Raw genomic sequence first — 25375 nt, forward strand, 5'->3', positions numbered from 1 at the left:
CCCAAATGAAAACACAAGTGTAAGCACATTTTTTCATGTTATTCTGAATCACATAGTTAATGCATCCTATCCAGGAAAGATAGTGCTGACAAAGGGATGCAGAAGGAAAAGGAAAGTGTCTTGGTGTCTAGTAGTTCATGATTAGTGTTCTCAGTACCACAGAAGAGAGCTGCCCCAGACCGCTACACACGCCTGTATGAACCTACATGGGGCATGTAGTTTACTTGTCTGCTGAGATCTAGGACTTGAAAGGGCAGTATTGTGCAAATGAGAATGCTATTAAGTCATTGGTGCTGAATTTTAGACTCAGGACTCAGCATGGATATATATACACTTAAATCAAAGTTACCTTGAGGGGTAAATTGCAAAGAGAAATATAGGATGAGTTTCACTTTGTCAAAGACAAATGGACATTTTTACAAGTAATCTCCTGAGATAGGATGAGATTTAGATAAATATCAATTACCTTTAAAAATATTGCCATGTAAATAAATAAATAAATAAATAAATAAATAACTTAGAATAGGAGATTCTTACTCCTAATCATTCACTTCTAGTCAGAAATCTATCAGTTAAATATGAAAGTACTATGCATACTTCATTGGAAAAGCAACACAAAAGATATAAAACCTACACTTACAAAGTAATATCATTTCTCCAGAAGGCTTAAAAATATCATAAGAGAAAACTAAAGTTTAAAGACTTTGGAGAATAAATTCTATTGTATTATTTACCTTGGCATATTTTTTTCAAGTAGTAAGAATTGTTGGGACAGATTTAAATTCAAAGCCAGGAGAAAACAGAATGAAGTTACTCAAAGTTCTTTATATGTTTAGTAGTTAGAGGATAAAAACAAATAAACAAAACACCGGCTGATTTGGGTAGAGGACCCATTCTACTTTGTAGAAACAGCAGGGCTCTATTCAGGTTTACTCTGATGGTTTATACTTAAAGTACTGTTAGCACATCTGCCATATTCTTTGTAGGAATCAAGAAAAATATTATTGAGCTCCCATAATGGGAAAATGCAAGGCATAATATTGGTTACTGTGTAAACATTGTTATACAAGTAATCATAAGAGTCCTGGACTGGGAGGCTGCAGTAGGCACAGGGGCAGATCTGGCTCTCCCACTCACCTGCTCCACCATCCCACTGCGGCCAAACCCGCCATGTTCCACACATGCCCCCTAGTGGTCAGCACACGTCAAAGTGACCAGTTCGGTTGTTCGGTTGTTCTGCCGTTCGGTCTATTTGCATATTAGCCTTTTATTATATAGGATAGATGCATATGTAACCTTATAACTATATATAAAATTGCTCTGTAACCTTACGTGTGACTATATATAATTACATATCTATTTATTACAAGTATAGAAAGAGCAAGCCTGATAAGATTTCACAGAAGTGAGAGTGCAGGGTGGGATGCTTTGCTAGGTACATTTATATATATGTACTGTATGTCAGATAGTGTGCATGGTGACTATAATATCACACATTTAAGCCAATGAGTAGATGTCTTACCCTCATTTTAGAGATTAGAACTCTGGGTCCATTGGGTTTAGTTACTTGTCCAAAAATTAGGCATTTAATGGCAGTAAAACCAAGATTGGAATCACTACACCTCTTCTCAAAGGGATTGACAGAGACGAGGCTGGAGAAATGAGATAGAAAGGGGTTGTATTGAGAGGAATGGATATGGTGGTACCATGATGGAAAATTTGGATTTTTTTCATTTAGTCAAAAGCAACCATGGATTATTTCTGCCTAGGAAAGTGACATTGTGTAAGCAATGCTTTAATATCAGTAAGATCTCAACTTTAAAAAAGTGGAAATTCAATTGAATTGCTCATATTAATAACCTATTTTATCTAACAGAATAATGAAGGTATAGTCCTTGTTCTTTTGAGCTTATTTGGTTTGTGGCAGGTTTTTAAATTTTATTTTCTTTGAGGACTGACAGCTGTGAGTTATAATGGACTTCACAAATTGGTACATGTACTCTCTCAGCCCATGGAGAGCAGTAAATTGCTCTCATCCTCCTGACACATTTATATCAGGAGAAGAAATAGGGAAAAGGGAACAGCATTGCATCAACTAATTAAAACTAATGTGGGAAGAAGACAAAAAGAAAAAATAACACACAGGCAGGAACTTAAACCAGAGACCAGAGACGGTAGTGGCTCAGCTCTTTCCAGGGGCTTCAACCCACCTCATGCTCTGGAAGACCTAGCCTTTGGTTTGATTTGGTATGGCGGGGAGGGTGGCCCTGGGGTGTTCCTCAGAGAGCTGTAGAAATGACATGGCCTCCCAGAGGCATTCCAGGGTGAATAGGGACATGTTGGTGTGCCTTCTCACAGCAGCTGGGCATGGTCCCTGGGAACTGCAAACCATTCCTCAGCCACAGCAACAACCAGATGTGTGGTTCCTTATGTAATGTGTTCTTTAGATGTATTTTAAGTCATATCTGTCAGATCTCCATTTTCTGCCCCCATCTTTCTTTTTAATTGCTTTGGGATGAAAGTATCATAGGTTCAGAAAGTAATTTGGCAGTCGTCTACTCTAGACACTACCAGAAAATCCCCTCTGTAATATGCCTGCTAACTTCTACTCCACTAAGCCAATATTTATTGAGTCCGTCTTTTATGAAATGCAGGAGTACATATTAAGACAGCCACTTCCTGACAATCAAAGAAAACTATAATACAGTAATCAAATGAGTCTATATTTCATCATTTTCAAAATGTACATCTTTCATATTCTAACTTCTCTGAAATTTGCCTGGGTCTCACAATTACTGGTCTAACAATCGTCATGACGTTGCCCTCACATGCACAAACTTGGTCGTGGTTGTTCATATCGTTGTCTCCTTCCTTGAGTTACCTGCATTGTTGGAACTGCACGTGTTGAGTTTAATTGCTGTTTACAGTGCCTTTAACAATGTTCTTTGGCATCGAAACTAAATGTTATATACAGAACGGCCAAGAAACAGGACAGTGAAGTACATACACATTTAATATTAGAGAAGAAAATATTCACTCTTGAAGGACTGTCTGATATTTTCTACTTTGACACAAAGCAAAAGCCATGTGCTCAATAGGACCTGAGAGATAATGATCACCATAAGCCAGGGGTGGGCAACCCCTGGCACGCGTGCCAAACATGGCACACCAGTAACTTTTGCTGGCACGCGAAACCCTCTCTTATAATCTTCCATTTACATTTTTTTTCTTAATATCGACTTTTTTATTTTTCAGATAAATTCAGTATAGGTGCATCTTAGATAAATAAATAATTTTACATAACAAATTATCTTAAAGATCATAGACATGGATTGACGAGAGAGGGGAAGAGCAATTTCTATGCCTCTGCCTTAACTCTCCCTGCCTTCCTAGATCCGACCAGTGTTTTGGTTTCATCCACATACACTTGTGAATCTTCATTCTCAGTGATGAATTTTGTTAAGTCTCGTAATAGGAGTAGCCTGACGGATGAAAGTAGTAGCTCGTGCATATCTCTGAAGGTCACGAAATATAAACCTGATGTAAAATCTCTGTCATCAATGATGCAGCAGCAAAAGTCCTACTGATAATATCAAATGGTCATAAAGTTTTCTGTCGGACTATCAGTGTACATGTATACATTAAAAAATAAATGTATTTTTCATCATCATATACTGTGTTTTCGTCGCTCCAATGAATTTTATTATTTCTTCAAGGTTCTTCACATACGTACACCTTAAGAGATATCAAGTAGGCATAACATGTTCTCAAAAAATTAGTGTTGGCACGCAGAAGAATTTTGAGTCAGAGATTTTGCTGGTTTTGGCATGCACTCACAAAAAGGTTGCCCACCCCTGCCATAAGCTAATGAAGGCCATTGTATTTTTTTGCCAACACACAAGCAGAGGATTGCCTCTCATACACCAGATAAGGAAGTCCAGCAACAAAGTGCTGGTTGTAATGCTGGAGCCCTGCCTTAGAAAACAGCACATTGTGGATACTTTGGTAGCATAGATAATGATGTTGGTGAACAAACATCAGTAACTGATGTGAAAAAGGATTCTGGTGAGTCAAAGTTGATGGAAAGAAGATTTCAGCGTATATTAATCAAAATTTGTCTTATAAAGTATAAAAGATTTTAAGTGATAAGAAAATATGCCATTGTTTAATTATTTAGTAATATCTGAAATACTGGTGTATCTTATAAAAGGCCTTGTCTTCAGGTCACTGAAATAGGGCAGTCACAACACATTATGCTTTTTAATCCTCAGGCACTTTGCAAACTGAAATATTATTATTTCAGTTTTACAGATGAGAACATTGAAGTAACTAGCTCCATATCTTAGAAAAGTGATAGCGTTGGGAGACTAATAATTGGATAATGGTGGCTGCCATTTGAACCAGAGTTCAAGCTGTTTACCCAAAGTAAATTGCCCTAAGTGAAAAGAATCATTAATCAAAAATGACAGGAGGACCCAGAGATCTGATGATATAACAACAGCAACTTGGTGCTTCACGCTTGGCTTAATATTTCCAGTGTGGGTGAGCTCATCACACCCTCCCTCCCATTGTGAACAGTTTTCTTGATAGAAATGAATTTTTTTATATAGTAGACAACTAGGCTTCCTTTTAACTTTCACTCATTTGCTGTTATTCTTCCCTCAAAAGAAAAACAAAACAAAAACTAAAATCTGGACTATAAGCCTGCTGGCTCATCTACAAAAGCCTCTTGGAATCTCAAGGACAGTTACCATATGGCCATCTATTCTGTTTTCTGGACCAGATAGCCCTGTTTTTCTTATAAAGCATGTTTTCATGACCCATGTCATGTTTATCATATTTCCTTAGGGTAGTCTGTTTTGTGGGTGTGTGTTTACAAATATGGAGTTCAGGGTGAACTGTTGCATCAGGACTTGGAGGACAGACATGCCACACATTCAGTCCGCAGTCATCTAAAGCTTACAGGACCTTTTCAAGGTAATCCTGATGAACCCAGGCTCCTCCCATCTGGATTTTTCTCAGAAGGGTTTCTATGGCATCTCTCAGGCACATAGCCTAACTCTTCCTGGGATAGGGCAGACTGGAAAAGGTTGTGGCCTACACATCTGCCCGTGAAGCATAGTTAGACAGGACGCGGATGCTGCAGTTGTAGGAAGTCCTCTCTCCCTGGCAGAGCTGTGGTGGCTCACGTGAAGAGCGACCTGGGAAGCAGAGGCCCAGGGAGGAGAGAGCCTGGGTGTGAATGTACCGCTGCCAGTTTTCAACGTGGGCAAGTTACTTAACCTTTCTCAGTTCCATGTCTGGAAAATGTTGATGAATAATAGTTGTTCCTCTTATGTTATTTGAGGATTAATTGAACTTAAGCATTTAAAATGCTTAGAAACACTATTTGACCTAAGAACTCAAAATGTTTTCTTATGTATGAGTAGAACTCAAATAATTGAATAATCAACCTAGTGTGTTCATTTCCTAGGGCTGCCATAACCAAATTCCACTAACTGAGTTGCTTCACACCACAGAAATGTATTGTCTCACAGTTCTGGAGGCGAGAAGTGTGACATGGGGTGTTGGCAGGGCCACATTCCCCTCTAGTGAGGAACCTTCCCTACCTGTTCCCGCTTCTGGAGGCCCCAGGACTTTATTGGCTTGTGACAGCGTGACTCCCCTTTCTGCCTCTGCCTTTACCTGGCCTCTGTCTCTGTGCCCATGTTTTCCACTGCTTATAAGGACACCAGTCCTATTGCATTAGGGCCCACCCTAATGGAGTCTGACTTCATGTTAACCTGATTCTATCTGCAAAAACTCGATTTCCAAATAAAGTTACATTCATAGGTACCAGTGCTTAGGACTTGAACATACCTTTGGGGGGACACAATTCAACTCAATATCTAGTATCAGACAAGTTCAAAATGGAGGAACTGGGTGTCCCAGAAACAAGCAGAGGACAGCAAGCGAGAAAGTGGGAGATCTAAGAACAGGTGATTTTTTGAAATTTAGCCAGTAACTAGGCACTAATGGTTTTTGTGAAGAAGTCATACAGCCCAAATAAAATCTTTGGGCTGAGATAAGGAAAAACAAGATTTCAATAATCTGGGGGGGGAAATTTGGACCCACATTTAAAGGTCCTGCAATACTGACCAGGTACCAATATAAGCTGTAAATCTAAAGTTGACCCTGTGGATCCTGCTCACTCTTAGAAGTGCCTTTCCTCAGACATGGAATAAACAACATCTCGGCAACTTTGAGATGTTAATATTGTTTCAGCAGCATTCGTAAGTGCAGCATTATATATTTTAACTGCCTGGGCAATTTTTCAGCACACGTAGTTAGATTTCGCATACATAGGATGCATTTGAATTATCCCAGGATGAAGATGTATTTGTTTTCTGAAATAAAACTGAAACACCTAAGAATTTGCATTCTGTACAACCATTGGGCATTATCTGCTCTTGAGAGCTTTACTACAGAATGAGCATGGGTTTGTTAGGTTTGTAAAGTGTTTGAAGATACTGTGAATAAAAGGTGTGTCTGATATAGAGGTTTATGATGATCATCTGTGTCTTTGTACCATCAATATTTCCAGAGTAACCACTTCGTATTTCCCAAATAGAGTGCGAGTTAGAAGCAATATGACTTAAATACTGTATTAAGAAACCTATCTCTTTTGTATCTCAATCAGAAAGTCTTTTGTAAATACCATGTTAATGACAGCTGTGGAAAGAGAAATATGGAAAGTGTGCTTAACGTAGAATTTTCTAATCCTTACAGGGATTTGAATCAATTTAAGATTAGATCATTCCCTAAGTGGGTTTTTATATAGTTATTTCGTTTCCAGTTTTCCATGCCTTTCTAACACTTGATCTTAGTACAAAAACTGCTGCCATCTTCAGAGACATGAGTCATGGTACTTAAAATGTTTTCACCATACTTTAGACATCATAGGATGCAGTAGGAGAGTAGGGTCTTGGCATTCACAATTTTTACATTCAAAGACTTGACCTTTCAGAGTGGGTCATTACACATGTATTGGTTTAGCTCATGCATGAGGCTAGCAGACCTCTTACTGTCTGAATTTCATTTTTGGCTTTTTTCTTTTTGTAAGTATTGTATGTATGTTTACCTGTATATATCTCTGTGTGTGTATTTTTTGTGAAAAAAAATGTCCATGCAAAGATAGCCAATTCCATTGGAAATGAGGAATGATGAGGTGATGACTTAGCCAGAAGGCTTTAGATAAACAAGAGTGGCATGTTAATGAATCCATCATAAGTTCTGTGCAGATATTAGACAAAGTGAATATTAAACTGTTTCGATGAGTTTTCCAGGTCCTGCCAACATTGCTCAAATAAGAATTTTTAAAATTTTAGCAAAGGCACTAGAATGGCTCCTGGAATTATCTTTAAGGTAAACAGAAGTACAAGAATTTCAGCCTATTTTTTTTTTTTTAAGCACAACATTGTTTGTGATTGCCTGAAATACTCCCTTTGATACTTGACTTTGGCCCCCTCCTACTAACAACTGGGAGTGGGCAAATGGCGTACACTCCATTCTGTGGACACAGTGATTAATTCAGGAGTGAGCAGGGGACCACACTTGTTCCATGGTGCAGATTTGCTGGAATTGGTGGATCTGCTTTTTACTTCAGTGTGCCGGCAGGATGTGACTTGGAGAATAGAGTAAGTCCAGTGCAGTAGAAGAAAATAAGGCCAATGTGCAGAGAGAAGCTGATAGGAGAGTGAAAATTAGGGAGGCTTCGTTTAAGCCCAGATTCATTTATGTCTGAAGCCAGGTCTTATATTTGACTGCATTTCATGGGGGGAATACTATACTTAGTAATCTTTGTGAATTATAGGATTTTCAAAGATCTAGGGAGCAGATCCTTCATGTGTCTTAAGGTCTACGATATCTTATAGCCTCCCACCTCTATGCTAATAAGCATTTAAACTTCATTGCTATCTTTGAGGCTATTTTGAATTCTGATTCTCTGTGTTTTAAGATAAACCTTGAAACTCATGCTTTATGTTAAATACATTATATTTACAAACAGTGGAAAACATTGTGTACATAAATTAATAACTTAGATACCAGTGAATATATAAGTGCTTTTATAATGAATTTCAATTAAGGGACTTTATAAATGATGGAAATTTAAAACGGTGGCAATAAAAATATGCTACTCAACACCAAAATAGCAATTTCTATATAAATTTATTCATATGTAACTTCTATTTTAAATATCACTGCATGTTTTTCTGATTCAGTCATGTTGTGTGAAAAGAGATAAATAAGAAAGTAATGTCACCTGCTTGCACTTTGTAATTGTGGCCATCAGGTACCCATTACCTAGCATTAAAAAAAGAAGGCAATATATTAATGTAAGGTATATATTAATATAAAATATTAACATATAAACTCTTCATCCAGACTGATATTTTAACTTTGGAATGTTATTGTAAATGTATATATATATATATATATATATCCAATCAAGAGGAGCTGAAGGGAGCTGTGGTATCATAGAGATAGGGAACTTACCTCATCTTGAATGACTAACCTGGGCCAGTTACTACCACATTATCAAATGTAATCTTCACAGTCACCGTACATGGTCACTGCTACTGCCTTATTCTACACATTAGGAGCTTTAGGCTAAGATAGATAGTGACTTACTAGAAATGAGGAAGAATATTTCCTCTTGCCCAAATCCCTTCCTTGGCTCCTCTTTGGATGAAGTTCTCTAACTTGCTAACTTGGATGACAAAACCCTCATTCTCTGGCTTTTGTTAATCTTTACAGTTTCATTACTTTTCATTTCTTACCTAATCTCCAAGTTTACAGATCTTCTTTCACTTTCTAAATTTGTCCCAAGTTGTTTCTTCTGCTGTGAGCAATAGACCCTGTTGTCCCCACCACGCAGTGAATAGCTCCTTTTCAGTCTTCAGGTTTCATCTTAAATACCACATCCTCCCGGTAAGTTCACCAAGTCCACCACACTCACTGCCTTGTTCACTCATTCGTATGGGAAATATATATTGAGGATTTTCTTTGTCCCAGGTACTATCCTAGGTGTTGGGAATATAACAGTAAGCAAAGAAGAGAAAAAACAAAACTCTTTCTAGCTGGTACTTTAATATTATTATTTAGTCCAGTGTCCCTCATTAAACACTTGCTTCAATGGAGGATTGATTATGTCTAAGTTGTTCTGTTACATTTTTAGGGTCTAACACAACAGGATATTGTAGGAATGTTGCAGGCATTTAATATTTATTGAATTGGGGCACAAATGAAGGACTTCATTTACATCTTAATTTCTAGTGGTTGTATGGATGTATAAAAATGTTCTGACTGGCCCCTTGTATCTTTTCCCACTGCCATCATCGTAATACCAGCCCTCCTTGTCTTATGACTGTGTTATTGCAGTGAATCTCTAATTAAAAGCAACCTAGCTTTCCATTTTTCCACAGCATTGGATTCTCCATAGAGCTGACATATTTATCTCCTCTCAGTATTGGGATTGATCTCCTTCTTAAAACATCTCATACTGAAATTCAAGTCCCTTCATAACCTAGTGTTACCTTTCTACTCTAATTTATCCCTTGCTCTTTCCCATATACCTTTTAATCAATCCAATTATTTTGTAGTCCACTTATGCAGGTTCATTTATACCTGCCTACCTAAAGATCCCTTTTTCTTTTCCCACTTTACTAGAAATTTTATCAACACTGCTAGTCACTTCCCTTTAGTCTTCTTTTTTAGTCAGCCAACTTTTATTTTCATAATTTCTAATTTCCTGTAAGACTCTGGCTATATCAGTAATATTCCTAAAGAAGTTTTAAGCAGTGAAATATATCTACCATCCACTTCTACCTCCCCGCCCCAACACACACACACACACACACACACACACACACACACACTACACCTAGAAAGAAAGAAACCTCACATGGGTAAAATAAAAACAAAAAGAAGCCTCCAAGGTAAAAACAAAAACAAACCAAAAAGAAACAATAATAAAAATAGAGCTTATTGTAATATGATCCTACCCCTTCTCATGTATCCTTTAGCTCTACAGAACACACTTGAAACTAACGTGTGGCCTCAGCCACACTGGTCTTTGCTTGGTCTTCTGTTAGCAGGGGCAGCTCAGAAGCGGTCAGGGTGACAGCATGCTGCTGAGAGGAAAATTACTTGTTCATGACACAGAAGGAAAGGGCCATACTTCCATGCCTGCCACAGCAAACATTTTAAGGCCCATGTTTTTGGCTTCTTACCGCTTCCTAGGAAACATCTCTAGGAAATAGAGAATAGAGTCTGACTTTATTCTTTTCTCTAGTTCGGAGGCATTTTAAATGTTAGGGAGCCTCTAGGCTAGACCCTTCTGAAACTTTTTTAGTCATCCATGTTGCACAAGTCCAGAGACCAGAGTGAAGCCCTTGGTCAAAGGTCCATCTTCTTATTGATGAAAGGTCAAATAAGTAGAAATTAAGCATTTGGAAGCCCCATCTAGTCCGTATTCATATGTGTAAATCTTATATCCCAATTATACCTGATGATTCCTAAAAGAATTAATTGTGTTTCTATTCCTTTACTATAAAATTATATATTATTCTTTATGTCTTTATTGTCCCAATGTAATTGACATAAGTAAAAAGTTATTCAGTCTTTGATGTTATTTATTCATCGTTTTAATACAGCACATTTAATAAATATCTTCTATTTATTTTTTCAGGTATATAATTGAATAATTAATTCTGAAATATCTGCTTAATGAAGGATGATAAGAAAATGATAGATTAAGGAAAATTAGACAGAATTAATAAATAAGCTTATTGTCATTATTAAAATTATATTCCAGAAAGTACTTTTTCTTAACTAAATTTTAAATGAATGTGTTCTAAGATGTCTAAGTTATTCACATAGTTTTAAAAATTGCTCACTTAAGAATTAAAACTTCAATTTTTACATATGCCTCATATAACAAATAAGCTTGTATATTTTTTATTGAGCAAGTGATAGCATTTAATCCATGCCTTCTTTTTATGAAGTCATTTAAGTATTTTTTTTTCAGGAATAGTACTTTTAGCTTTGTTCACTTACCAGGAGACATAAATATAGCTAATTACTTGAAAGTCAGTAATAGGTAAAGCCCATTTCTAATATCCCCACTGCCTATAATTGCCAAATTAATGATGGATATGTGGACTCTAGAATTCCATATCATTAACTTGCTTTCCTTGAGTTTAAAAAATATTAAAAACAACATCTTTTCAATTGTTAAAATTTGAGTAGTGTTATGATAAGAATAGAAGATGACTCACTTTTTGCCTACTCAACTGAGTTTTCCAAAAATCTAGTAAGAGCCTTGTAAAACATCCTTTTGGTGAAATACCTTGTGTTTCTTCTATTACTATGTTACTTTCAGCTTTTAAAACATCACTACCATTACACAGTCATGGAACAGAGCGGTCTTGTAAATGAGCTTTGCCACAATAGAAAACAAGACTACCTGGAAATTCGTCATGGTGTTGTTACCCACTGCAAGATTGGTAATATTACTAAAGCCATTTGGAAATATGTCCACTCTTAGAAAATGGAACTTGTGGAGCATGAGACCTAGTCTATTTGATTTTAGCCTTAACATCTTTCAACGTATAATCCATAACATGCATTTGGATAAAAAGTAGAAAATAATAGAGTAACTTTTTGTATGTTTTATTTGTGGCTACATTGATTGCAGGCACTTAGATCATCTAGCTAAAGATTGCAAATCATCCTTGATGTTTCTTAGGTAGACAACCTCTGCCAAGTCCACTATTTCACATTGTGTGTCTGGGTATTCCTGCGCCACAGCATGTTAAGCTTTTTTTCCTCCCTTATATATTTTCATTTAGTTAAAAAAACTTACTTACAAATAGGTTTATTATGACGCCCCTTATAGATGAGGCATCTGATGTCTCCTGCAAAGATTAAGTATCTTGTCCTAGTTACACAAGTGGCAAGATAGTCAAAGTCTAAAGAAATGTAAAAACAGAGTAGAATGTGTCTGTATAAAGGAGGCAATTGGGAAAAGCAAATTGGAAGAGTCCTTGGATTCTATAGATAATACAGCTGATTCAGGGAGCATGAAGAAGAAAATGATTAAGAGGCCACAGCTAATTGATTAAGGTCAATCAGCAGGAATACACATACAAACCAAAAAACTAACAAACAGCAATTATGAAAACAAGAGGTCTAGGTTCATATCTGCACCATTACACTAGGCTGTCTCTCCTCATGGAAGAAATAACACATCTAGGTAAAAGCAAAAAGCTAAATTGAAAGAATACTGTGGCCACAGATACCAAACAGTTTTTAAAAATATCAAAATACTAGAGGCCCAGTGCACAAAATTTGTGCACTCAAGGTGGGGGCTCCCTCAGCCCAGTCTGTGCCCTCTCACAGTCCAGGAGCCCTTGGGAGATGTCCGACTGACAGCTTAGGCCTACTCCCTGCAGGGAGCGGGGAGTGGGCCTAAGCCGGCAGTCCAACATCCTTAGTGTTGCCACAGAGGCGGGAGAGGCTCCCACCACCACTGCTGCACTCACCAGCCATGAGCCCAGCTTCTGGCTGAGTGGTGCTCCCCCTGTGGGAGCACACTGACCACCAAGGGGCAGCCCCTGCATTGAGTGTCTGTTACCTGGTGGTCAGTGTGCGTCACAGTGACTGGTCATTCCGCCGTTGGGCCAAAACCAGCTCTCTGACATCCCCCGAGGTATCCCAGATTGCTAGAGGGTGCAGGCCAGGCTGAGGGACCCCACTGGTGCACGATCAGGGCCTGGGAGAGACACAGGAGGTTGGCCAGCCAGGGAGGGACTGCAGGAGAGCTCCAGGGCATGTCTGGCCCGTCTTGCCCAGTCCCAATTGGCCAGACCCCAGCAGCAAGCTAACCTACCGGTCAGAGTGTCTGCCCCCTGGTGGTCAGGGCATGTCATAGCGACTGGTCGACCAGTCGACTGCCATCTGGTGATCAGTGCACGTCATAGCGAGCTGTTGAGCAGCCTTAGCATATCATTAGCATATTACACTTTGGTTGAACGGCCTACAGGACACTTAGTATATTAGGCTTTTATTATCTAGGATAGGAGGTCACGGTTTGATTCCTGGTCAGGTCACATGCCCTGTTTCAGGCTCCATCCTTAGTAGGGGGTGTGCAGGAGGCAACTGTTGTATGATTCCCTCTCATCATTGATGTTTCTATCTTTCCCTCTCACTTCCTCTCTGAAATTAATATTTTAAAAAGTGAAAAAAATAAGCATTCATTTGTAAATAAATATATATAAGTACATAAGTTTTCAAATTTATTTACATTTGCCTGAAATTAAATCAACTCATAGTGTTCATCCAATATTCTTGATTGACTGTGATGAAAATTAAGTGTTTAGTGAACTACATAATGTAAATATATCCACATATCAAATAAACAATAGTTTCCACTACTGACCAAACTTGGATACATGAACAGAGTGATGACCAAATTTTATTAAATACCACTTAAGTATTATACATAGTTATTATTTATTAATATCACAGCCAAAATCGTGACTTAATTCCATAATGTTATTATGAATCCTTAATAGTTAGGCTCTTATTTAAAATCTGGATTGTTGCTGAAATGAAAAATAGTAATAACAGATGAAAAAAAAGAGCATTCTAATTCAATAATTAAGTTCTCCCAGTAAACATAATCTTGTAAAGCATTCAATCCATGAAGAAAAGAAAAAACTTCAAAAAATAATTTCAGTGACAGGAACATTCATCTTTAGGATAAAAAAATAAAAGTTTCTACTGATTGGAATAAGCACTGTGGACATACCATGGTGTTGTATATGCTTGGTCCTATAAAGTAGTTTAAGAACACAGACTATTTTAGTTTCTTTCCACATCTAATTATAATTATAACTGAGATTTAAGGGATTTATGAAGCATCTAGTACTGGATTGTTGTGATTATTATAATCTACAATATAGTGCACTCTTTTTTTTTTTGCAATTATCCTGTTACATTTTTCATCAATACTGGCTAACAGACAGTTTATTTCTCTTTGTTAATTAGCATTATAAATATAAATAAGTGTTTGAAATTATTGCTATTAATCTACACTGATGCTATTATTGTTATGTACTTAATTTCATAGCTTTTTAATAAAAACCTTGAAATTTGTGTTTACTTGATTTTGAGACTTTTTGTTATTGTTTGATACTATCAAACTATAGTTCCCTGGTTGATAATTTATGTTTTGTGTATTACAAAGTACCTAACATTTGTTTAACATTTGAAAAATAACATTCACTATGGGGGAAATTTAATTATTTTGAAGTGTACCTCTTTAGTGAATTATACCACTGTTATTTTTTTCTTGGTTAGTTTGTTTTATAGTTGATGAAGATTTCTAGAGATAAATGAATGCTGTAATAAACTCACTTTTATCTCAGGAATTGCCTGATTTAAAAAGTTTACACATTCTGCTATTAAAGTACACATATTTGTTCTGGCTGGTTTGTACTAGAATTTATCATCCACTGAAGGTTACATAATTCTGGATTACCAACAGCGGGAAACACATACTATGTTCTTGTGATACCCACTGTGTTTAACTTCTAACAAAACCTCTAAACACAAGATCTTTCTCTGAAATTGCAAAAAAAAAAAAAAAAATTGTAGCAGATGGAAGATTCAAAGACCCAACATATAAATTGAACAGGTTGACCCCCTCATGCTGAGAATTAGACATACTGACAGTCCCTTAACATTAGAAATTTTATTGTCTTGGGGAAATATGGAAAAATGTTGGGTTGAAGTGAATGAAGCTGAAAGTAGAGTGGAGCTCAAATGCTGCAAATTGCTTGGCAATTCAGTAACATCTTTTCTAAAAGAAAAATTACAATCTGTTAGTTGAGTAGAAACTGGGAAAACTTGTAGAAGAAGTTATTCTGTTTCATGCAAGCCTTCCCAGATGATAAAAGCCAGTATTTTGGAGGAACTGAAAGTTCTTTATAGAAAAATAAGTGAGTCAGGAATTAAAAGAACTTGACTTCTAAATCATAATATTGATGCAATTTTGAAATGCTGGTACATAAAAAATCTATTTTTTACCTGCAGTTTATTGTTTGACAGCCTTTTGTTTGTTTGTTTTTAACAACTACTCCTGTCTCCAGGCGTCCTAATTTGCATAAGCTTTCTTTAACCTGGAATTCTGTGACATAATGTTTTTGTTAGTGTCAATAATAAATGGACTCAATGATGTTTTTTGATGAATTTCCTTTTTTTATAGGCAAGTAAACAGGACCAATGTGTAAGTCTGAGCATCAATGCAAAACTGTTTTTAAATAGTTTTATATGAAAGTGTATATTTAATATTACCTTTTAAAAATAAGTCTTCTGCTCAGGATGACAGCTTTATCAGAGTGCTTTAAAAGCTATAAATTGTATAGGAATTATATTGGGGCCTTATCTTAGTATGTGCAATACTGTCTAGTGTTTATATTTTCCAATGTAATTTAATTGTCCATGTGAATTTAGAAACAATGGAATTTTTTGAAAAAATATTTCAGTAATAATATGGATATACTTTTTTTCAGATTCACTGAATTAATTTAGACCAGCGATGGCGAACCTATGACACGCGTGTCAGAGGTGACACGCGAACTTATTTTTTTTGGTTGATTTTTTTTTTGTTAAATGGCATTTAAATATATAAAATAAATATCAAAAATATAAATCTTTGTTTTATGATGGTTGCAAATATCAAAAACTTTCTATATGTGACACGGCACCAGAGTTAAGTTAGGGTTTTTCAAAATGCTGACACACCGAGCTCAAAACGTTCACCATCACTGATTTAGACATACGTACCTAATTGCACACACACTGTATGCATGGTTGTTGTTTGGAACACCTGACCCTTGTCAATGGAGAGTTACCAGCATTTCTCTGGTCAGGAGGTAGAAGGCAAAGGCTTGGTCCTAGTTGGTTATCTTTCCCACTTCCTCCTCCTTCTGACTGAGATTATTTTCTGAAGGGCCTGTTTGTCCTCAGTATGCTGGCCAGTATCTTGTCTACGTAGCAGTGTGCTGGTTTCAGGGACTCATAGACTTACTCTGTGACTGATTCATTACCCAGCTTGACAATCACAAGGCCTTACTCAGCTCACTACAAAGAGCTCCTTGTACTGGCCAGGCTGTTTATTTCTGTTTCTCTTTAGCACTACTTTGCTGTAATCTACAGTGAGTAAAGTCTTAAACTTGTTTAATGACTCCCTAATTGCTATACTGACCACTAATCTCCAAATAATTCCTCCTTTGTGGTGGGTGGCTTTACACACACACACACACACACACACACACACGCACATGCACTTATATTCATATATACTTGAATACCCTTAATGATTTAAAAGCTCAATCACTAGCTCTCCAGCAATGGTATTAGAAATAAAGACTATTCCCTTCCCTAAGAAATAGACACATCCTTTTTGTATGTTATTTTCAGTTTCCTACTTCAGAATTCTGTATTCTCCTTCAGAAGACATAGATCAAAAGTTGTTGGCACATTGTGTGTGAGAATCATTTCCAGTGAAGTTTTATTTAATGTGGGCTGCAGTTTTCAAGGGAGGGAAGCAAAATTGAAAGGCGGTTACTCAAAAGTAATTGCTTAGGTATTTCTTACTAGGTACTAGTGGATTATGTAAGCATAATTTGTGTATATCCTGGTAGTAAAATAGAGACAGGTATAAATGTGTAAGCATTGCTGGATGTTGGTCACACTTGCACCTTTTGGTTGTCCTAAGGATGTTAGAGTAACCTCATTCAAAACCAACCTGATTGCCCCATTTAGGGAAAAAAATCAAGAAGGAGATAATGACCACATTGCCACCTTCTCACCAAATGGTTTCAACTGCTCAGTGTACCTAGTTGTTCTCACTTCTCCAGTATAAAAACAAATGGAGGACCGCTTCTCATGGGGAAAAAGCCTTCATCTTGTGACACATTAGGTGGCTAATAAATAAGGGTAATAATGGTCGGGGCGGGGTGGGAAACGCTACATTTTATTTCATTATCTTTGATGTGCCAATTTCATTGAAGGCCATAACTTTGTACATTCCTAATGGAAATATGCACAGCTCTGTTAATAAAGATATAGTATTTTTTAGAATCTTCAGATAGATGGAGGGTTCTTTTCATAGAAAATAGGAGTACTGTGAGACTTGCCACAGTCAGGACAAAATATGGAGAGACAGACTGGTTTCCTATAGGTAAAGATATCAGACAAGGGTGCACTTTTGTCTCTCTATTTGTTTAATTCATGTGCAGAACATATTATATGAAAAACTGGGCTAGACTCAGGGGATGTAGGAGTGAAAATTGGTGGAAGAAATAGCAGTAACTTAATATATGCAGATGGCACCAACTTACCGGCAGGAAGTAGCACTGATTTGAAACGACTTCTGATGACAGTAAAAGAAGAAAGTGCCAAAGCAGAACTGTATTTGAACATCAAGAAGATAAAAAATCATGACTGCAGAAGAAATACACAACTTTAACATAGACAGTGAAGACATTGAAATTGTTAAAGATTGTGCTTAACTTGGTTTAGTCGTTAATTCAAATAAAGACTGTAGCCCAGAAATCAAGAGAAGGCTGTGACTTGGAAACACAATAGTGGAAGAATTAGGACAGATCACTAAGAGCAAAGATGTGTCATTAAAGACCAAGGTTAAGATCATCCACACCCTCATATTCCCAATTACTATGTAAGAACCTGAGAGCTGGACAGTGAAGAAGGCTGATAGGAAAAAAAAAATGGGTTCATTTAAAATATGATGTTGGAGAAGACCACTATGGATAATCTGGACTACCAGAAAAATAAACAAATCAGTCCTAGAGAAAATTATGCTTGAAGCATTGCTGGAGGCAAAAATGGCAAAACTGAAGCTGTCCTACTTTGGAACATGAGAAGGGAGGGTCCTTTGGAAAATATAATATTGATGGGAAAAATAGAAGGCAGCAGGAAAAGGAGAACTTAATATGAGATGGATTAACTCCATAAAAGAAGCCATAGGCATGAGTCTCCAGGAGCTGACCAGGCTGTTGAGGACAGTACACTGTGGACGTCACTCATTCATAAGGCCACTCAGCATCATGGAGCAACAAGGAACGCTTTTATTCCCTGTATGTGATTCTGTTTTTTATGCTTTTGGACACCATATTTCTATTAGTGCTGGCACCTAGTTGGGTACCCTGCCCACCAGCAATATTCCATTGGAACTGAAAAGCAAATAATTAGCTCTGAGAAGGTGGGAAGTAGGGGTATATGTTGGTGCAGAATGAACTTGAAGATATAAAATAACTTGTCAAAGTCTGGATGTTCAGGAAGTGCTGTTAAAACTAAGTGACATTGAAGATGAAAGACCCTAGTCTCATGGGGAATTGGAGACTGTAACAACCCAGCAGACGGCTTGCCTCATTAGGTGGCGATTGTACTGTACTTATCTTTGGACGCCAGAGAATGGAGGGGGGAGGGGCATAGCATCACATACAGGTAGCCATTTATGAAGTTCACATTAGGTTCCAGGAACTCTTCCAAGCCCTTTGCTACATTAATACGTGTACTGCTTACAGAAGCCCAGGCAGGTAAAGTACTGTAATCACTGATACATTCATTCTGTGAATCTCTTAGTGTTCAAGAAACAGCCACATCATGTTCATCGTTTAATCACAAAGTTATTTTAAAATATTAAATGTGTATACATATATAAAACATACAAAATGTTGAACATGTTATAACATGGTGGTTAACAGCAAAAGCTTTGAATTACGCAAATCTGAACTTAAACCCGGAGTCATCCATATTTAACAGTGACATTGACCAGCCTCTGTTAGCCACACTGTTTTCTTATCTGTATAAAGGAGATAATACTTTTTAATACTTTTTTTTAAAGGACTTTCAAAGTAGTTAATTCTAATAATAAGTAAAAAATAAGTGGGTTTTGAAAAAAGACCACATAGCTCTTTCAAGAATTTTGGTTAAAAAGAGAAGGTGAGAAAGTTAAGGAATAATAATTCCTAGTGATTTTTGTGTACTATGTTTTACAGGATGGTTTTTCTTTTCATTTCACAATTTACTTGTTTCATTTTTAACATCTAATATTGAAGTTCATCTTATAAAAATGTTTCTTTAGAATTTAAATTTAATTGAATCTTTTTCTGTCTCAGTGATACATCGTACAGGATGGGCAAAAGTAGGTTTATAGTTGTTCATACAGAAAATAATACATACAATAAGTAATGAATAAAAGAAGAATAAAATCTTGTTCTATGTACTCACAACTGTAAACCTACTTTTGCCTACCCTGTGTAATGATCTCCTTTATAATAAAAGGCTAATATGCAAATCAACCAAACTGCATAACGACTGGTCACTGTGATGTGCACTGACTACCAGGAGGCAGATGCTCAACGCAGGAGCTGCCCCCTGGTGGTCAGTGCGCTCCCACAGGGAGAGCACCACTCAGCCAGAAGCCGGGCTCATGGTTGGTGAGCAAAGCGGCGGTGGCAGGAGCCTCTCCTACCTCCACCACAGCACTAAGGATGTCTGACTGATGGCTTAGGCCTGCTCCTTCTCAGCTCCAAGACTGCAAGAGGGTGTAGGCTGGGCTGAGGGACCCCTCTGAGTGCACGAATTTCATGCACCAGGCCTCTAGTGTGTTCTATAATTAATGGCATTTTAGATTTTATGAACTACAGATTTTATGATACATACCAACATTTCTTTTTCTTCAGGAGATAGTAACATGTAGTAGTTATACATTCAGAGTGCAGTTGTGTATAAATTATGTCAAATTCCTGAACCTTTGCCTCACCCCTTACCTGCAAAAGGAAATGTATATTCCACAACATTGTTAGTATTACATTAGAAAATGTGTATAAATTTTTTAGCACAGTGTCTTCTGTAGAATTATTAAATGCAGAATAATAGCCATTATTGTTATTTTTATCCTTATTTTTCCAGCAAATCTGTGAATTCATAGACCTGGATGCTAGAGTCAATTCTGCTACTAATTAACTTTGGAATCTCTCTCTCATTTTCCTGTTTTACAAAATAATCTTTTGTCTAAGATGATCTCTGAATTCCTTCTGGCTTTAAAATTTTATAATTTTATTATCTAATTCAGAGTCTTAACATAATGTGGCCATAAAATGAATTTATTTATTTATTTATTTATTTATTTCAGTTTGTGGGGACATCCATGGACAATTCTTCGACTTGATGAAGCTCTTTGAAGTGGGGGGATCTCCTGCCAACACTCGCTACCTCTTCTTAGGGGACTATGTTGACAGAGGGTACTTCAGCATTGAAGTAAGTCCACATCATTTCTTTTTAGCTGCTCAGTCAGTAATGGATCAACAGTATCTTAGTAAAGTAAAAGTGGTAAATACCATTGCCTTAAGGAAATCCCTAGTCTATAACAATGAATTCTAATATACTTAATTCTTAGGATATTACATCTCCTGTTTTCAATTGATTCCCATATGTTTTTTTTAATTTATTTATTGTCTAAAGTTTTACATATGTCTCCTTTTTCCCCACTTGACTCCTTCGCCGCCCCGCCCCCCCCCCCCCCCCGCCCCCCGAAGCCATTCCCACCCTGGGCAAGACCCCACCAGCCCAGTGTCTGTGTCCATTGGTTACGCTAATATGCATGCATACAAGTCCTTTAGTTGCTGTCTAACCACCCCCCACCCCACTATTTGTCTCTGGATCTATTCTTGTTCATCAAATTATGTTGATCATTATATCCCATATGTTTTTTAATGTATGAGATGCCAAGGAAATGGCTAAAAGTAAGATTTTGCCTTTTGTATCTTTTATATATTTGCAACTTTTCAAAAGTTACATCAGATTTACATTACATAATTCTGTTTTCTGTTAGAGAACTAATCAATGTTGACTAAATATCCAGGAATGTGCTTGCATGGATGCTTTATAATTATGAAACAACAAGCTATTTTTGTAAATCAGTAGTTGAGTGAGCCTCTGTGTCTGCATTTGTGTGTATGAATATGTGTGAGTACGCTTATAGGTGCTGGGCTTTGTCTTTTGACACCTGCCATCTGACCAGGGTAATTTGTTAAACTCATTAATTAAAACACAACAGATAACCTTTGAGTAGAGGATCTTGCTCAGCCTCCCATCTGCTTCTAGTAGAAATTATGTTCAAAATAAAGGCAAGCATCTTGTTTTATTCACATGTTTGTTTTTCCTGGTGCTTAACATGGTGTCATACATAGAAAGGGCTCATTAAAATTTATTGAAAGAAATGGTTTAATAGGAATACATTTGAAAGAAACAGTTTATGATGTAGTAGCTGACATTATAAGTGTTCTAGGAAAAAAGCATTAAAAAGAAAAACTATTTTTCTTAATTAAAGACCCAGTTAAAATTTCCTTAAGTCTCACATCAACATCAGGTATTTATAATAGTCATATAAAAGAAACTCTAGGTTTTTAAATTTTCATAATAATTTATTTACTATAGGAATATTTAATATTTAAAAACATGTCACTCTTAAACAGATTTTGTTTTTAAAACCACCATACTATATTTTTTGGTTACTCAATTCACCTCAACTCATTGACTAAATATACATATACATATTTCCACCAATATATTAATCATTTCTTTATTTAAGGATGACATATTTATTAATAATAATGAAAGGAGAGGTGGTGTTGATACATAAGTCCAAATGGAGAAAGTACATTTTTAGAATTTCTTCCTTTTGGAAAATATGTATTATCAAGTACATACAATGTATGATCTGGACTGTAGGGACTATGAAGACATATATATCCTTGCTCCCTAGAAAACTAAATTTATGTTGTAAAATATAACTTTTTTTAAAAAAAGCTCTATAGAATCAAAAGCCAGAACTAGTGGTCATCTAGGATTCAATTATTATTTGAACTGATTATTAAAATCTTGTGATAAAGGAGGTACAGAAAATAATTGCCATTGGAATATAGAAAAGTGGGAGAATATTGAGAGGGCACACATGGCTGGAGAAGACTGAGTCAAAGAACAAGTACGAGTTGCCTAGGAGGGAAATCAAAGTGAGAAAAGGATAGAAGAAGAAATTATTAGACCTCATAGACTTCGTTCAGGTGTTCACTTGACCCACTTAGCAGGAAAGAGTGATTGAGTACATTTTAAGACCTTTCTGTCTAGGACTAGTATGTGCCAAGAGTAAGGAGGGAGGGGGGTGGAACCTGCATAATGGTAGTCTGAACAGGATAGAACTTTATTTCTCTCTCCAGTAAAAGTTCACAGGTGGGCTGGTGTGACATGCATAGTGCCAGGGCCCAGACTCTTTCTGCCTTGTTGCTCTGATGTGCATGGTCTCATTCCAAAGTCAAATTCGTAGCCCAAGACTGCTGCTACCCCACCTTAAGCCATCATGTCCCCATGTTACATTCAGCTAGAAGGAACAGAGGAAAGAGAAGGGTATGTTCTCTCATTTAAAGAGGTTTGTTTCCCAGAAATGGCACAATTACTTCAATTTGGGTCAGGTTTGTTGATATGCCAAAGGTGATTTCACTGTGTAGCCAGATTTGAGAAAGACTATAGAGACAGAAAACAGCAATGGGAGGTAGAGTTTCTGCTACTTTCCTTAAATTAGGGTTGGGTGGATATTTTTAAAAATTATTTTGGTAACTCTAAAATTCATCTGATTTATCTAATATTTATATGCTCCTATGAACGGTTCTGAGGATGAATAAAATCGGGATTCTCATTTCCTGGAAGCTCACCTTTTAAGCAAGGGATGACCAAGACTATCCCATTGGGAGTTATTCTTTTTATTAGCCAACTGATGGAGTGTGATAGTGGACATTTTTAAATTATATTTATTATTTTTAACAATTTAATTCATCTTTTTTTACCTAATAAAAGACAATAGCACCTTTTCTTATTAATTTGCTAATAAGATAAAGTGCTAAATCATATGGCATAGATGGACTTTATGTCTCATCTATTCCAGTTTTGAATTACATTTCTTAACCTGCGGGTTTTTATTTACCTTTTTTCTTGAAGAGTTTGAGTTTCTGAATCTATAGCCTCAAACCATTTGAAATTTTCTAAACTTGCCCTAATTAGAGCTTTTTAAAACTTGTTTTTTTAAAGGACAGATGTTTAGAAGCAGTAATTACTAATGTGTTTCTCCGCAGATTTTTTTTAGTGTAAATTAATCTATATATTTGAACTATGGAAGTTGAGATATTTTGTGTAATATGCACCTTTTAAATTCAAGCAGAGGATCAAAGAATGAAACCAAATGTTGGTGACATCAAATGTAGGCATCACAGGACATTTAAAAGTTCTGAGATGCATATATCAGAGTCCCCATCATCAAAAAGAGCTCTTTAATTAAATTCCCAGAATCTGAGAGTACAGTCCTCGGGACTTGCCACATGCATACAGAAGTGACAAAAATGTGATATAGTCTTACATGTAAAAATGATCCATTTTGATTAAACTCTGACCTTTGAGGGACTTTGGGATTTCTCAGTGATATTTTCATGTTTAAAATAGAACAGACATTCATATAAAATATACTTACAGAGAATACTTCGGGGTTTTTTATTGTGGATTAAGGAAACTGACATTGTTTGCATGCGATAAATGCTATTGTTTGGGAGGTATAAATGATTTCATTTTTCCCGTACAGCTTTGCACAGAACACGTAAATGTCTTCCTTTCATGTGTGCAGAAACCTAGGCGCAGGGAGAGTCACGCACATAGTAAATGGCAGTGCTGGGATTCAAAGTCTGTGCTCTTGCCGCTGCACCCCATACCTTGGCCATGTCTTCACTAAAAGAACCACAGGAAAAAAATGGATACCTCAGGAATGCAGAAACGGATGTACACTCTCACATTCACTTACGAATGTACAAATACACTCACACAGCCTCTCCCCACTGATGTATTCTGAAGGTTACAGCATGCACTATAAAATATTCTCTTTTGAGTACAATGCTGTTGGTTTAAGAAAAATCCTAAAATAAGAGCTCAGTTTTTCAGCCTGCACTACCCTAACAGGCTTCAAAAGGTTCTTCATTCATCTGAATAATTCAGGGCACCGCTGCAGGTATCCTCCTTTGGCTCTCCTCTGGGCAAAGAAGAGCACTTAAGTTTAATTTTTACCAAATCGGCTTTGAAGAGTGGGTTCGGATTTCATACAGTCTCTGCCGGGTGGTTTTACAGGCACCAGGTAATGTGCTCTGGGCAGTACATAGAGCTCATTTTATGTACTCACTCCCTGCCTCTCCCCGCATCTTCTCTTCTTGCCAAGATCAGAAACCATTCCCCACAAAGTTAGCCCAAGTACAACAAGCAAGCTTTTGAGTAGTGATGAAAGAGGTCATTTTGTTTAGGGTAATAATTTGTCTCACGCCAAATACCATCCTCTTTCTGATGATTGCATTATGCTACCTAACGTCTTTGATCAAGCATATGTGTATGTATATATATATAGGTCCACGTCTGAGTGTGTTTCTCTGAGAAGGCAGGGAAAGACAGAATTTCAAACAGAGGCAAGCACAGCTGTTTCCTTCTATTCACTTCCCCAGGCTCCCTTTCCAGCCATTGTGCCTGGCACTGCCATGAGCTTAGCAGCAAGCCACCCCCTCCTCACCCCCGCCCCTGCTGTACTTACATCCAGATCTCAGCCCAGGCCTCAAACACGTTTAAGCACAAAGAGTTGTGTTTATTCGCTGTAAATCCATAGACGAGAGAGAACCTCAGCAATGTTCCATGCTTCTGCCGAGAATAACAAGCGAGCGATACAGCAAGCAGTGTTAGGTGGTAGAGGGATGCCACAGACACAAGGAAGACAGTGTCTGGCTGTGTCCTTGCAGCCGACTATCTGTATAGCACAGGGCTGCTCCTCTGAGTGCTCGTCAAACCCAGTGAATGATGTGTTGGAGGGGCTGCATTTGACATTGCAGGAATTTAGATCTTTTCCCAACCAGTGCACATCCTTCACCTGGCTGTCTTATGAGTGAGAGATGGCCTTTTTTATTGTAGTGTGTCACTGCACAGTAGGTATTTTAGAGAGCTGATTGATATATATTTGGAGCTGTATACATATTTCTTACTTGCTTGCTTCCTCTTTTACATTCTTCTTTACTCCCCTGGGTGAGTTTTCAAGAATACATATCATTAAGAGGCATGAATTACAAAGTAAATTACGGCACTGCTATTATCAAAGAACCAATTAAACTAATAAAGAAAATGATATCCTGAGTGTTGCTTCATAGAGGAAGACAGATAAATAGAAGAA

At 37.0% G+C, this 25375-nt stretch overlaps 1 protein-coding gene across 2 annotated transcripts in view; it reads left to right on the plus strand.

Annotated features, from left to right (window-relative positions):
• Positions 1-25375, plus strand: part of PPP3CA (protein phosphatase 3 catalytic subunit alpha) — a 311141-nt gene that overhangs the window by 208348 nt on the left and 77418 nt on the right. For both annotated transcript variants that reach the window (XM_070392095.1, XM_070392101.1), the window contains exon 3: positions 20270-20394. In XM_070392095.1, the coding sequence (XP_070248196.1) occupies positions 20270-20394 (125 nt within the window). The remainder of the gene's footprint in view (positions 1-20269; positions 20395-25375) is intronic.

This window comes from Myotis yumanensis, unplaced genomic scaffold (assembly GCF_028538775.1).
Source record: "Myotis yumanensis isolate MYYU_CA2020_CCGP unplaced genomic scaffold, mMyoYum1.0.hap1 SCAF_1, whole genome shotgun sequence".
NCBI lineage: Eukaryota > Metazoa > Chordata > Mammalia > Chiroptera > Vespertilionidae > Myotis > Myotis yumanensis.